A 15,429-nucleotide genomic window follows, 5' to 3' on the forward strand; every position below is an offset into this window, starting at 1 on the left:
GGTTCCTCTTTCTAGTTGCCATTTCTTGCATAGTGGGTTGAGGGTGAGGGAAGAATAAAAGTTTTAATAATTCTTTTTCTTGTTTGTTTAAAGGGTTATTTGCTTATGTGTGGAATTTTTTCAAATGCAGGCCAGCTGTATTATATTTGTTTTATTTATGTGAAATAAGTAAGCACAGGCAGTGGATATTTTCAAAGCATTAAATGCAATGATTGCAGAGAGGTTTGGAAGCATGACTTTATGAGGTAAAACTGCCGAAGGTCTTCTGGAACATAAGTTTATGACCACCAGCTAACCTTACACTCTAATGTCATTCATTTATAATTTGATCAATAATTCTTGTAGTGGTATTACGTCACTAGCATAGCAGTTAGGAAACTACATTTGCATTTATTTATACTGGTCCTATAAATTGCTAGTACTACAAGAAGTGATGCTGATTTCATCAGTCGTGCACCAGACTGAGGCTTCTCAGCAGGTCAGCAGGCATTACTGTGCCAAGAAAAGTATCACGTAAGATACCTTTCTCCATTTTGTAAATACTGAAAAGTCTTTTATGCATGTGTTTAAGATGCAAGCTATAGGCAGGGCTGTCTTTTTACATCCCAAATTTCCTCCACCTTATTTTGGTGTTAGGCCATGTTTCTGTGTGTGCTGAGCACCCAGTGGCTATGGAAATCTAATGGATGTCTGATTAGGGATAATATTGTCAGGAATTTGTGCCTCCATCTCGTAGGAGTCACACAGACTGCAAGACAGTTTGTTGCCCGGGCAGTGTCATGTCATGAATTAGTTAAAAAGAGCAATGTGCTAGAAGCTCATTACAGGTTTTAAGGACACATTCTGTACAGTAAATGCACAGGTATTGGCATGCTAAATGAGCAAGGCTTTCATACTATTTGTGTGACATAAAGCAAACTGTTACATAAAGTTGAAACTAATGTGCTTGTTGCTTGAATTGCTGTGGAAGTATGTGTGGGTTCGACAGAATATAGGCTGTATTGCTAATCTTATAACACATTCTTTAGGGTGAGGAAGCAAAAAACATTCCTGGTGAATCTGTAACAGAGGAACAGTTTACCGACGAAGAAGGCAACGTCATCACAAGAAAAGTAATCATGAATTACGTCACTGCTGAGTCTTTGCATTCAAGTAACCTCTTTTAACATAACATACTTTCTCCCTTTAGAATCTAGGGGGAAAAAAATCAATACTTTTCATGTATTGCTTCCTACAGATCACCCGGAAGGTATTAAGACGCATTGTTATCCCCCATGAGAGGAGAGTTGGTGAAATGGTAATGGAATGGGGACTATGAGGAAATAACAGTAGATGGAGAGGGCTGTGTTGACTGCTAGAAAGTGCTGCTAAAGGGCTGGGAGTTTGCATTTAACAAGAAGCCTTGGCAAAGTGCGGTGTTTGCAGTTATTGACAAGTTGTGTGTTTGGGTAATGGGGCAGGGGGGTCTCTGTCAGTGCTGTGTGTGGGCAGGGGCTGTATCAAGGTGGCCCGGCTGAATTTTTTCAGAAGCATTAAGGTCTGTTTCTGTATAACAGGCAGCAGGCTTAAACCATTGGTTTGGGGCTGGTTTGTGCCATCAAGATGAGCCGTGCCTCTGGGTTTGTTTAAGCCCTTGCAGAACTTGTGCCTGACACCTATAGGGTCAGTGTGTTGCTTTTTTACCAGCCCAAAGGAATGAGCTGCAGTTTGCTCTCCCGGCTTCTCGCTTTCCTGCATAATACCTGTGTGCTAGTGACTGAGGGTTTTCAGGATATCCAAGCAATGGCATCCTCTACAGGCAAGCACCAAGACAAGATTTCATCCCTGGTGAATAAAATCATAATTCCTTCTCCAGGGCCAGCCTGTGCCCAGCCTTTAGCACCCCTAACAATAAAGGAGAGTAGTGGGAAGGGCAGCCTGTTTGTCACAGCCCTTCTCGTGGGGTCTCTGAGGGTACGAGCAGGTGCAGATAGGGCAGACTGTGCCTCAGGCTGTCCTCTGTCCCAAGGGGGCGTCAGAGGAACGGGCAGCACCTCTGGAAACAAATGGCTTCAAGGGAGCTCATGCCTTGTTCCTCAGCGCATGGCCCTGGGAAGTCCTTGCTCCCTTTAAGTTGTCATTGGTGTTAATGGGATTTTTTGTCTGAGTGAAGAGAGATTCAGAAACATAGAAAGGTAACAAGTACCCTTTATCTGCTGGTAACTAAAAAAAAAAAAAAAGAAAAGAGAAAAGAAAATAAGAGGGGGGAGGGATGATGACACAGAAATAAGAGGGTTGAAACAAACATATTCCCATCCCCCTTTTATAGGCCTTTGTCAGGGAAAAAATAAATCCTGCCCAGCAAAGGGGAAACATTTTCAATTTGCTGCACCAGATTAGGTTAGTCGGAAGCTACAAATAGTTACAAATACATCAATGCAGATCACCCAAGGGGTAAATTCTGCTGATAACCACACGTAAACAGTTGCCTTTCTCTGATGTGAATGAGGCTTGTGATTACTGGAGTATTTATTTTTAGGTTATTATTGAGCTGCTTTTAATGAGTAAAGATGAACTTTATTTTGGGGTTTGCTGTTTTAAAGACATTGAAACCTGCACTGCTTGTCACTGTCGTTGGTTTTACTTCTGTGTTGCTGAGGTGGTGGGTTTTGCTGGCTTTCCTCCTCATCCCTTTATTTTGTTACTAACTCACTTTAAAGCACAGACACTGTGAAACATCATAAGAGCAGCTATAGCCTATGTTTTTGGAAATGTCCACCGATCCCAGCTGACCCAGGAGGCTAGTTGGGAAAGATGATTTTCCTTGACAGTGGCACTGAATCTTGCTGCAGTTGATGGCAGGGGCTCTGCCAAGGGCTGACAACCAGTTGGACAGTCCAGCCCAGGATCATACTGAAATTGTAGACCTGTGTTTGCTATTTGAAGATGATATTTCAGGCCTGTGCTTTTGCAGCTCAGCAGAGTGGATAAGTAGATTGTGTGTATCTTTGAAATGAAGTGTTGATGTGATTTAACTGCTTTTTGCTTATACTGTTACAGCAAAATGCAGAGCCTGTTTCGGAAGCAGGTTTATAATTACGAGCACTCTCTGCAAACTATGTTAATGTTTATACTTTTCCTTTAAAGCAGGGAGAAGCTTATAAGGTTAAGACAAAGAAAGAAGTCAGACATGTGGAGAAGAAAAGTTACTCATGAAAGCTGAAAGCCGACCACTGAACGGTCAGTGTGATAATTTTCTTCTGCTGCTAAAGCCTTCTGCCAGCATAGTGCTGCACAGCATAGGGGCTAGCACCTGGGCCACACAATGGCTTGCCTCTCCTACCTTGACATTGCTTTTGAGCTGCAACACTGAATAGATGGCCCTTGGCCTTGTAAGCAGAAAATTGCCTTGAGTTTATGTATAGAGACTGGCTTTTTCTTCTTGGAACATAAAGCAAAGCAATACTGAGGCGTGTGTAAGTTTTTGGGGAGTTTTACAAAGTCTAGTGCTTGGAATGCACAGCACTCTCTACTCCTAAAAGTCAGCTTCGACACAAATAGTAAAGGAGCTGCACACAAGTAAATCTACTGGGAGTGAAAAGCTGCTTTCGCTGTTGGGTATGTGATCTCAGGGCAGTTATGCAAGTCAAAGTCCTTCTGAGAGCCAGTGAAGTGTCTCAGTATTTGCAAACAAATAATCCTTACCAACTGTTTGTTGTGAATTTTATTGATCCAGCCTTAATGATTGTTACAAAACAGCAGCTGACAGTATAAGGGTTTCCCAGACTAAACCCAAATGCACAGACTAAGACACCCTACCATGGGCTCTGTAGCGGCATGCCAGAGCACTGTGGAGCCAGAGGCTGCTTTGTCATGATCACGTAGCTATAGTCAACAGCAAATGTGCTTGTAAATAAAGGAGTAGCCAGTCTGTATATCACTGATGGTCAGTCAGTTCTGTCTTCAAGTGTGCATTTTTGGGACCTTCATGCCTTTTTTCTACTCAGAACTTTTCTTAACTTTGGTGGGTTTTAGGAATTGGGAAGAGTTTATGAAGTGGAAGTCTATGTGTTATCCTTTCCCTATACATCTGGAACAAGATTGACTGTAGGACTTAAGAATAGGATAAACAGGACCTGGAAAAGGTATCAGATAGTGATGTGGAGATAAAGGACAGAAGCAGAGACTCTCCTGTGTCATTTGTCCCTTCCAACTGCTGCAGTGTAAAGTAGCCCCTAAAGACACCTGGTTGTATAGGCTTTCTGCACATGAGTAGTGCCATTTAAGAGCAGCAGCACACGGTGTGTGGGATCTAGCTGAGGGCATTATGGGATCAAGCCCTAAGGAGTGAGCTCTTTGAGGTAAGTGGCATGCTTCAGCATCTGGTAAGCACCTACTGTGTCCACCTAGCATGACCACTGAATCCCTGCTTTTATTGAGAGCCCTCCTATGTGAGCTAATAGAATAATACTGCTTCATGTGACTTGCTGCTCTGAAAAGGGAGGTGATTCTTTTGACACACCTTTCTCCTTCATAGAGCTCAACAGAAGAAAGCAAGCGAAAGGGAAAGCACTGCTTGTATGAAATTGTGAACCAAGTCAGCTCCAGTGCTTCCCTACTGCCAGTCTGGAGGGGGGGGAACCAGTGGAAATTTGTGAATCCAAAGGCACCGAAGGCAAGATGGGGCACTGAACCCCATAAGCATTGCAGATGAAGAGCCTCCTGGCATGCAAATATCATGCAACACACATTGGGTATAAGGGAGAAGCATTTAATTTTAACACGATATGGCATTAATAAGGGAATCCTTGCCTAATATGTGAAACATATTCTGGCCTTCAGAAAGCCACAGTCATGAGTTCCTCAGAAACACATTTGCTCCCATGACCACTGATGCATTTCTCCTCTGATTTCCAGTAGGCAGTCTTTCTGTGCTAGAGCCCCTGAGGAACTTGGATAGTCTTCCTTACATAGTAAACATTTAATCAGGGGTAAACTTTATCCTTTAAGATGAATCTCAGTGGTCCAAACTTTGATATGATAAGCATTACCAAATGTGTGTTAAGTAGTTGTGAGTCCAGTCAAAAGTCTATTGAAAACATTTTATTTGACTACAGAAGTGGATGTATTTGCGTAGAAGAGATTGTCATAGAAAACCAATTTGTTTCTTGATCACAAAAGAGAAAAAAAATCCTGTTTGGAAGGCAGAGGTGTTGCTTTTCTTTTGAATATTTGAAAATACCACAATATTAGCTAGATTTTGCTGTAAAACATCCTTGTCACCATTGCAAATAAATCCATTGTAAAATATAGGTTGAAAGAAAAAGCCAAGCACTTTTGCATGCAGTTCTGCAGGACAGCACAGTGCGAGCTAGCGATGTGAACAGGCAGCTTTTAGCAACAGGATAAATTTATGGCAGCCATTGATGTGGACAAGGACAGATTGTTTTAGCATAGAAGGACAGTGTGAGCAGTCCTGGGAAGTGTGTGTGGACCTGTGACCTGATTAATAAATAGGCATGTCCATGCCAGCCTGAATCCTGCAGGCGCTGCGCAAGACACACATCCAAACAGTGTCCAGGTGCTGGGGAGCCTGCAGGTCTTCCAGCTCTCTTTGCTGGTGTGGTTTCTATTTCTGCTTCCTCCATCCTTGCTGCAAGACATCACTGTTGTATAACAGATGTGACTAACTTGCTTTCCTTACATGTGTGCCTGCACGACTGTTCTTGGGTAGGCGAGAGAGCAGGAGCTGGACTCCCTGTCTCCTTGGTGCCACTCACACAAGCCAGACAGGAGATGGATGGGGCTGCTCCTCTTCCTCTTTTTGTCCCTCACCAAGCCTCCTAAAGGCTGGACTCCACATTCCTAGCTCTCCCAGTCATGTTTCCCGAGCAACTGGCAGAGGTGGACGTGCAAGGAGTGCAGGTTTTCTCACCACATTGTGTGGTTGTGCACAATAAAAAGAAATGTGCTGTGAAAGCAGCAGTGTTCTCATTCTGGTAAGCATGATATTTGTTCCACTATCGACAGAACCTATTCCTTGTCATCACTGGATCTGATGAGCTGATACTTTGTCTGGGGTGATGAAATGCAGAGTGTTGCAAACATATTTGTAAATCAGTTCGCGCGCAACGTGGACATCTGCAGCTGCGTTTTCTCTTCATGCCAGGAGCTCCACTAATGTCCTTACTTACCTAGAAAGTGTGACTTACCCTACTGCAGAATTGCACAGTGCCAATTAGAACTTTTCTGTTTAGTCAGGGAAAGGTGGGAAATGGATTCTAACGAGGTATGCTGAAATGATATGTGTTATCTTTTTTTTTTCCATAGGACTGTGTGCTTTTACTGCCAGTATTCTAGAGGGACACTCATGGAAGAGAAACCAACAGGAATTAAACATTCACCTATAAAAGTGTGCGTGTGTTTGCTGCTTCCACACATTAACCGCATGGGTTTTATGCAAAAAAAAAAAAAAAAACCAAAAAAACAAAAAAAAAAAAGAAAAAAAGAAAAAAAAAGAAAAAAAAGAAACAAAAAATTAAGTTAGCATGAGCCAATTTACAGAGCATGGAAATTCACGTTCATTCACAGAATCGGAGGGTGCGCAGTTACCGATGCAGTGTATATACAAGATGCCATGCTGTTAACAGCTTCTTTCAAGCAGTTTGATGTCATCTCAAATCAATTCCTGTGGCCCGAGGGGATGTATGAAGATGAAATGGTTAAACCATGGAAAGACACTAAAATTACTAAAATCCAGAACAGCTCGCCTTATTTTTCTTGGACCCAAACTGTCAGGGTATAAAACACTATTTGTTTCTTTTTTAAACATCAATAGTTTTGCTGTAAATAAATGACACTGTATAAATTCTAACAAAATAGAATAAATGTTGATAAGGCACTGCCTTTTCGATCACAAACAGAATATTGCAAATGCATTGAGCAAGCTAGGTGTCTCAAATGGCTGCACCTACAGGGATATTCTGGGTGTATCTTCACAGATTCTTGTATATTAGCAATTATAATGTTTGTATATGCAAAAACGCTAGCTTGATTTTAAAAAAATCTTTAAAATCTGCTGCAAATTTAAATGATTCCCAAAATGAGGAATTCTGTAGTTCTGTGAAAATTTTTCTTCAGAGTACTAATATTTTGATGCATGTGTTTCACCTTATTTTGATTAAATCTTTTCCAGTTTTGCAAACACTATATCGCAACATGAAAAATAAGATTTTATCTGTAAACACAAAGCCCTTCATCTAATATTTGTTGCTGTTGCCAATTTTTCAATGAAATGACCTAAACCCCATAACATATACAGTAGTTGCATTATGGGGAGGGGGGTGCTATCTGTTCTCGCTTTATAATGGGGGTAATGCTTGCAGCTTTAGAAGTGGGTTGGTGCTCTAAGGAGCAAAAGTTTGGGATATTTTTAAATGAACTGAAGAGAAATTATTAGCTAATAGACTGGCAGCACGCTGTAAAATTATTACTGTATTGTGTACTGGCTATAAGATGTAGAATCTTTCAGTAAGCCAATCATCTGTAATCATCCTAGCAGTGTAATATTAGGTCGTTAAGGCTGCTGTGTTTTAAAGGGCATTTTTATTTGGGTTTTGGTGAAATACTTTAATTTGTTGATTATATTCATATGGAAACAGCATTCATTGATAATAGCTCTAATTACATATGTATGAAAACAACAAACACTGGATGATCTAGTTGATTATTTAAGCATAAAATAAATTGTGTTAAAACTCTTGGATAATGTGTTTTTGGCAGTGTTCTTGTATCCTAAGGCTGTGAGGCTTCACAAGGCCAGCTGTTAACCACCCCTGTTTTTTTACTGCTTTTCCTCTTGGTTTCTTTTGTCTGACCCACTTCCTTGTCTTACCAGTGTGACCAGCCATCACTTGGCAGGCTGTCCCCAGGTGGGGGAACAGGAGGAAAGCACAGCAGTCAGCACATCCTCAGCAAAGCTAAGGAAAACCCACCTCTTGAGATGCAAGAGATGCCACAGGTGTGGGGTAGGGACCTGTGCAACAGGGGTACGTGCAGCCTTCTTGTCTAACATTGATAACTCTGGACCTCCTCTAATTTCTTTTGCTCCATCAAACTCAGGAAAAACACTACCGAAAGCCATTTTCTCCCTAGTGTGTATCAGTCAGTAACCAGCCCACTGCAGATGATGTAAATAAACTGTATATCTCCTGTATATGGCATGCACTTCTTGCATATCATAGGTGATGGACCATGATATAATAAACATGCCTGAAACCAAGTGTTGTAGGCAGCATCAGTACACACACTGCTGTGGGTTGCAGGCTTCTGCTTGGGTGCAGTAAAGACATTTTATTACTCGGGGTTCAGTTCTATGTGGCTTTCAAGACAACATGGTGATGATGCATTTTACCCCAGCTTGGCACCTTAGGAAGCACCACTGCTACAGATCCAGCTCAATCTGCTGCTTTATCTGCTGACCCACACAGGAAGCGCCCTCACCTGAGATCAGTCTGCAAAGCTCTCCTTGCTTTATTGAAAAGCACTTGGCTTCAGGAGAGTAGAACAGGTTGGTTTGTCAGCATTTCTGAGTTCTTAGGACTGCCAGCTTTTGAAGCACTGACAGCACATGAAGTGATTTTCATCATTTTAGCAGCCAGTCTGTGTTGCAATTATGTTTTACCTAGGTCAGGATACAGCTGGTACAATGCTGGTGGTCAGGTCCTCGTGGAGGGCAAATGCCACGTACGCCACTGGAGAACAAACACATCTTATTGCAGGTCAGAGTCCAACAGCAGCAATCATACTCCTGGAAACCTCGCCAACAGGATGCCTCTCTCCCAGTTGCAAGTATGCAGATCAGCTCAATGAAAAAGAACGTTTCCAGTAAATGGTGTGCAGATGTATGTATTTAAGGTTATATCATGATTTTACAGTTGGAAGCAAAGGCTGTGGTGATTACCAGCAGGAAGGCAGGAGGAGCACTGTAGAAGAGCTTCACTTAATCTCTGTAACAGCATCCAAAGGCAGCATTCCATTTGACTTACTCTCTCCTCTCCCTGATGCTGGTGAGGAAGAAAGCTGTGACTGTAAATTGAAAGGTAGTTCTGGCTGGCAGAAGCTCTCTTTATGTAGGCAGAAAACTGGGGTTTCCTGTGCAGGTAGCAGAGCTGTGCAGGGGAACCTAGACAGGTCTCCTGCTACTGGTAGTGGTTTATGTGGCACCTTCAAGCCCACAGAGCTGGTCTTGACCATGACAACACACATGAGTAGCTACTGGCTCACCTTAAGGTTTCCAGGGATGCTTTTGCAGCAAGTTCCAGCCATGGGTAATGCTCAGTGCCTGAGGAGGGTGTGGTAACATCAGAGGCACCTCTCAGGCCATCCACGCAGGGTGGTCCCCACTGCTGGCAGAACCCCGTCCTCCAACTCAGTCAGTCATGTCACAGCTTGCTGCTTTCTGTGAAGCTTTGATAAAACAGCAATGACAAAGTTTGTAACAGGAACTCTGTAGCTTAATTTGCAGAGTTTAAAATTTCACATTAAATGTTACAGAAACAGGATTTTCTCCAGAAAATCATCCAAAAGCAACATCCATGTTGCTTTTTTTTGCACTGAAGGTATTGATTCCAACAGTAGCTCAAGATATTTGGGAAACAAGGCTGAAGCATAAATGTTCATTTGAAAAGGAAAACAGAAATCTTGCCAGTACCAGCAAACAGTGCAGACAGCCCTGGAGTGAGTGAGGGCTCTACCTCTAAATTGCGCTTTTGCCTTTTTTTTTTCACATTTTCTCCAGTGAGAACATTGCCCTTAAAGGGAAAACTGTAAGTCATGGGACTTTTATTGCATATATCAAAATAAACTCAGTGGCTAAATACAGTGTTCTTTTCATACTTTATATGTGGTTTAGCACTCCCTAATAATAATGCTGGAGAGTATCCTACCATACTTTTTCCATTTGTGAAAGAGTATCAATTGCATTTTATTTGTGGCCAGTAATAGTATTAATGTCAGAAATTCTAAGAGCTCCCATAGTGCAAATCTGACATTAGTGGGATAAATGGCAGTCACTTGCAGGATTGCAGCACCCTGGTAATTAATGCTAATTTCCTGGGGGTTGTTTAACACAGGCTTTATCCATAGCACACACTGTGCAGGAAATCAGGATATGTTCTACCAGGGGCTTTTGTAGCTTGGCATATGGGGCATGTGCCCCCCAAAACCTTTTCCATGCCCCCTATGGAAGGAGTTTGCAACTGGAATTTCTTTTGGCTGATCAAGTCAATAAAATCTGATGAAACTCACTGAAGTCCATCGGTGGCAATTTTTATCATGTAACCTGTACAATAACAGCAAACTCTGTGTGAGCAGCTTGGCCTGGAGGAAAGCAGGCGCTGCTGCCCTGGCCTGAGCTGCAGAACTGCATGTGGTTCATGCAGTCTGAGGGCTCTGCAGGAGCAGTGATTCTGGCTTCAGGGCAGCTCCTCTGTCCACCAGCCCCCTCCTTAGGAAGGGGGTGCAAGTCAGAGGGCTGGGGGTTGCCTGGCTGAGGTGGGTACAGGGATGCTGGGCAGGGTATCGCCAAGGGGCTTGGTTTTTTTCCTAGTTACATGCAGGAAATGGAAAGGCTACCACTTACCCATTGCATCTGTGGCCCTGGGATTGTGTGCTGGGATTGCCAGGGCAGCAGGAGGGAATGGATGCAAACAGGACCTCTGTTTTCAGGGCAGATCCCACAAAACCAGAGCTGGAGGAGGAACAGCTCCCAGTTCAGCTCCCTTCTAACCCCAGAGTGAGCAAGGGATGGAAAATACTGTGGTAGTAAGGAGAAAAATACTCTTGCATCATTGAAAGCACAGCAGTTTTCCCATGGAGAGATGGACCCGAGGGTAGAGAGAGGGAAATAGGGAAAGTTAGATCCACCCTGCTATAAAGTGCTTGACATGAAAAACAGTCTGTCACTGGGAGAGAAAAAGGTTAGTGAAGGACAGAAAAATGAGCTACTCAAGGAAAAACTATGTATATGCCACATTTTTCATAACTGCTGATGCTAAAAGTAGTATGCTAATTGTGCACGGCTTTATTTATTTGACCCCGAGTCCTGGAGGAAGGCAAAGATTTATAATAAAAATTTTACTGGTACTTTTCCCATCACGCTAATGTTCAATTATTGAGAGCCATTTGCGCCATAAAATAAGTAATGCACAGTGATTCCCCGTTCACCAACTCCCTTGGAAGGCTTCCAGAGGCTGGATATCATTATGGCATGGCAGGCCAGCAGGACCAACCTAGTACAGACTCTGAAAAAAATTCCCTGGGAGAACAAGGATACAAACTGAAGCCCCAGAGCTGAAGCTGTGTTAGGTGCTGGGTGTCTACCATGCAGCACCTTTTTGAAGTCAGATACTCCATTCTGCACATAGGCTTCTTTTCAAATACAGTTTTCTGATTAAAGAACTGTTGGTCAGAAAAGCAAATCACATGGCATTATTTTCATCTGAATTGCTTGTTAGAAAACGTGCTATCCTGCAGCAACTAACACTTTAATCCACGATAGTAACAAATCGAGGTTTTTTTTCTGCTCATACAAGTATCTTTCAAATCGTGGTTTCTCCTTCAACAACCATTCCACAATGGTAAAATCTCCACATGCACTCCATTTTCCCTTTGAATATTCCCTTGCATTCAGGTCATTATTTATTTATTAATTTTTTTAACACTGCCTCAGTTTATTTTCCTGTAATGTTTTTCATTAATTGCATTTTAATGAAACTTTGTCTTTCTTTTACACACCCCCCCCCCCCTTCAGCTGAGTACTCTGAGGGCCTTATAGAATTTTTCCTGGGGTTAATTAGCTTCAGTTTGTCTTTTTCTCTTCAGACCATAACTACTGAATATTTTAATAAAATGCTATCGTTATAGAAGGTCTTCCAGCTAATTAATGGACCTCTGGAATTACAGTAAAGATTACATTAAATCTCTGAACGCACCTCTTCTAACCCCTCGTGCCTAGCAGTGCATTTTACACAAGTATTTCTACTGTTGATCTGAGTTTATGAAACACTGTTTCTAATTGCTCATTACATCCTGTAATGATAGTTTCTGTGAATAAAGCCCTGCCTTTTTATTGCTGCATCTTGATATGAGTATCTGCTGCTCTGCTATTATAGTGCTGGTGACATTTTGGGATTCTTTATTTGAACCAACACCTCCCCTTGCTCCCTTATAGTTTTGCATTTTTTTTTTCTTTTTGTATAATAAAAGACTACTGGGGCAAGGAGAATGGTGACCTTGTCCTGCATATGCTGCAGTGGAGGACAGGGCTCCAGCAGTGGAGCCCTGAAGCTGCCATGTGAGGCAGCCTCTGCTGCACACCCTAAGCCTTTAGAAGGGGATTTTGCTAATTGTACTCATACCACAGTTACACTTCTTAATTGGTTTGGTTAACATCTTACAGATGTGCAAAGAATGTGATTATTTTGGGGGTGCTAATTAGGATAAAATTTTCTCTCCTGTTTATTAATCTGGAGTAGTTGGCTGTAATTGTAATTAAGTATATGGGCACTGTTTTTAAAATGACTGAAATGCTGTTATGACAAGAAGGATGCTGTCTCAGATCTAAACATCAAGGGCCCTTGATTTTTCCTCCCACTCCTCCTCTGACTCAGTGTTTGTCACTGGCAAGTACCTCAGCTCTCTACCTCTCTTTCTTGCCTTCCAGGGCTATTGTGTGAATTAATTAGATAATGTTTCAGCATGGCTTTGAACTGGAGAGTGCTACAGAAGTGCCAAGTTAAAATTCATTGTTATGAAAGCTGGTGTGCTGGCTGGGAGTGGGATCTCTGATGTAAACCCAGCAGAGGGGCAGTGAAGCTGCCAGGGGAAAGCTCCCCTCTCACCTTAAGATACCTCCCCTTTGTCCCCACCATCTGTAGCACCTTCTGCCTGCTCTGGAAACATTCTGCTGAAGGCAGCTCCAGCAGCTGACTGGTGTGATCCTGGGGCTGCAGCACCCTGCTGAGCTGACCTGTCTGGGTTGCTGGACTGAGGATGTTGCCTGCACCTCGCAGTCCATTTTCAGGCTAGTCCAAAGGAGCAGTGGCCATGTCCTTTGGAAAATTATAGTGCTCTCAGAAAAGCACTTAAGATTAACATTGATAGGTCTGAAAAGTGGCTTAAGGTTAAGCATGCCATGCAGCTTGCTGGGTAAGATTAGCCTGGAGCAGATGCATGTTTTGCTGATGCAGGTTTTCAAAATATTCAGGCTTTAGTTCAACAAGACACTCAAACGTGAGCACTTCCACTGAAGGCAAGGGAAATAAGTCTGATCAAAGCCAGGCAGCTGAATGAAGAAAGAACATTAAGTTACAAACCTGTTTGTTCAGAAATGAGTTTGCTTTGAAGAGCACGTGTGCATGCGGACAGGGGCAGCAGAGCAAACCAGCTTGCCTACCATCACCAGCGCTGTGAAGTGTGTACATAGAATAATGCTCCCTCGTGACCCGGCTGTGTTCAGATAGCTTTCCAAATACCAGCAGACCTATTTAAAAGCAATGCTATTGAATTGTAATGACCTGTCCAAAACAGTGCTCATTATTTGTCGAATACTCTTTTAATCTTTCTGGCTTTTTATTTCAAAGTCCACACTGGCAGAGAGGCTCAGCCCAGGCACTGTTGTAGGGCAGAGGAGTCAGTGACTGCCCTGGACAGTAGGACTTGTCTTACAAGACCTCATGGACATACTCTAGCTGGTCTGTGGAGACCAGTGCATCTATAGCAGCATCTCTTGTTGCCAATGCTGTTATATTCTGGGAGGAATTCCAGCCTGATGAAGCACAGGGATAGGAAATCCAGATGGGTGGTGGAGAGGGGGGGAAGTTACAGATGCTCAGGGTGGTGCTGAGGGTGGCTGATGCTGATGCATTATTACATTTTGATGGTTTCAGCCGGATCAGTGAGGAAGTAACAGGATGCAGGAGTACAGCTCAGTTTCCACAGGGCTGCAAAGGTGGTGCAGGACCTTTTCTAGCCCTAAAAGCTCAGAGATGATACACCCTGACAGAGCTGACACAGAGCTGAATGGGGACCCCCATTTCCACTCCTCATCCCTCAGTTCGAGCTTTGTTTGCATGCATAACATACTGGGGTCAGACACATGGGCAGATATCACAGAGTAGTACCCACTGCTGAAAACTAGGAACGAACAGCCCTTTTACTGCTTTTTTTGTGATTAAGAGATCAAAAGTAAAATGACCCGCACTTATATTCCCAGGCGGACAAAAAGAATAACTACTTTACAGAGATGGAATTCCTTCATATATTATAGTCATTAAAAAGAGTAAAATTTGAAATTTACTGTGACATGGAACAAAAAGGTAGTGCAGTTAGAGATAATGAAATCCTTACTTGCCATTAACAGAAAAATTACTGTTGTTAAAAGACCCCTCATAAATAATTGAGAAACCAATTATACAGTCTTGGTGACTAATTTATCCAGGAGCAATACGGACCACATTATGCCTTATAATGAACAGTGCATACGCTCTCTCACTATAGCTTGTGCCTTTATTCAGCTGCTTCACAAAGTAATAATAATTTTAAAAAGGAACTAATGCACATACTAATCAAAAAATACATTCTCTGGAATGAGAGATGGGTGTTAATGTATCTTAATTTAAAGCAGTTTTACAGATGTACAGAGGCCTGAATCGACACGCCATTTTGTCACTCACGCTCTGAGGGGGAGTGGGGCTGGAGGCCGGGGATGGGGCCATGGCCAGGCTCGCCCTGCCTCGGCGTGCTGGGATGACCCTGGCCCCATCTGCCTGCAGTGCCCAAAAACGGGAGGCTACTGGCTCCTCCGAAAGCAAAGGGGTCTCTGGAGCAGAAAGGTACGGCTCCCAGGCATGAGGCTGCCCTGTGGCCTCTCCCACACTGGGCAGCGTCGCCTACTTCAATACTTTAATTTTATAGGTATATTGTTTTAAAAACAAGAGTTTTTCAGATGTTTGAACAGTGAGTAAATGAGCCCCTGAGGCTGCAGCACAGTGCTGCCGGGTGGGCCCAAGGTTTTCCCACACGGGTCAAAGGTTTGAGCGAGGCGCGGGTTTTCCGATATGCTGAGGTAAAACAATCGGGGTTTGAGTACAGCCTGTTTGCCACGAGTAATTTAACACTTAAGAGAAGCCTGCCGCGCCGAAGCGGTGCCATCGGGGCCGGCCGAGCCGCCGCTGCAGCGGGATAAAGCCATTTTTGCGCGCTGCTATGAAATGGGCCGCGCTCCCCGGTTGGCGGTGGTGTCGGCGCGGGCCGGCAGGCGGCGCTGTGGGCGGGCGGCGAGGGCTGGCGGCCCCTCTTGGCGCGCGGGGAGGCCGCGGCGCCGGCGCGCGGCGGGCACCGCCCCCTGCTCGCCTGGCGGCGCGGCGGCGGCTGGCGGGAGAGGCGGCG

General features: G+C 43.5%; 1 protein-coding gene across 11 annotated transcripts in view; it reads left to right on the forward strand.

The window, feature by feature from the left end:
• The window catches only part of ANK3 (ankyrin 3), a 382,424-nt gene extending 374,677 nt beyond the window's left edge, over window positions 1–7,747 (forward strand). For 5 of the 11 annotated variants that reach the window (XM_061374052.1, XM_061374053.1, XM_061374055.1 and 2 more), the window contains 4 exons: window positions 1,029–1,112; window positions 1,238–1,297; window positions 3,127–3,219; window positions 6,310–7,747. In XM_061374052.1, the coding sequence (XP_061230036.1) occupies window positions 1,029–1,112; window positions 1,238–1,297; window positions 3,127–3,195 (213 nt within the window). In that variant the 3' untranslated portion in view covers window positions 3,196–3,219; window positions 6,310–7,747. The remainder of the gene's footprint in view (window positions 1–1,028; window positions 1,113–1,237; window positions 1,298–3,126; window positions 3,220–6,309) is intronic. The other 6 variants (XM_061374054.1, XM_061374060.1, XM_061374056.1 and 3 more) reach the window with 4 other exon arrangements.
• The last annotated feature ends 7,682 nt before the right edge of the window (window positions 7,748–15,429 follow it).

This window comes from Neopsephotus bourkii, unplaced genomic scaffold (genome assembly GCF_033783945.1).
Source record: "Neopsephotus bourkii isolate Nb327-2 ecotype Australia unplaced genomic scaffold, CSIRO-AGI_Nbou_v1 NB_1634, whole genome shotgun sequence".
Lineage (NCBI taxonomy): Eukaryota > Metazoa > Chordata > Aves > Psittaciformes > Psittacidae > Neopsephotus > Neopsephotus bourkii.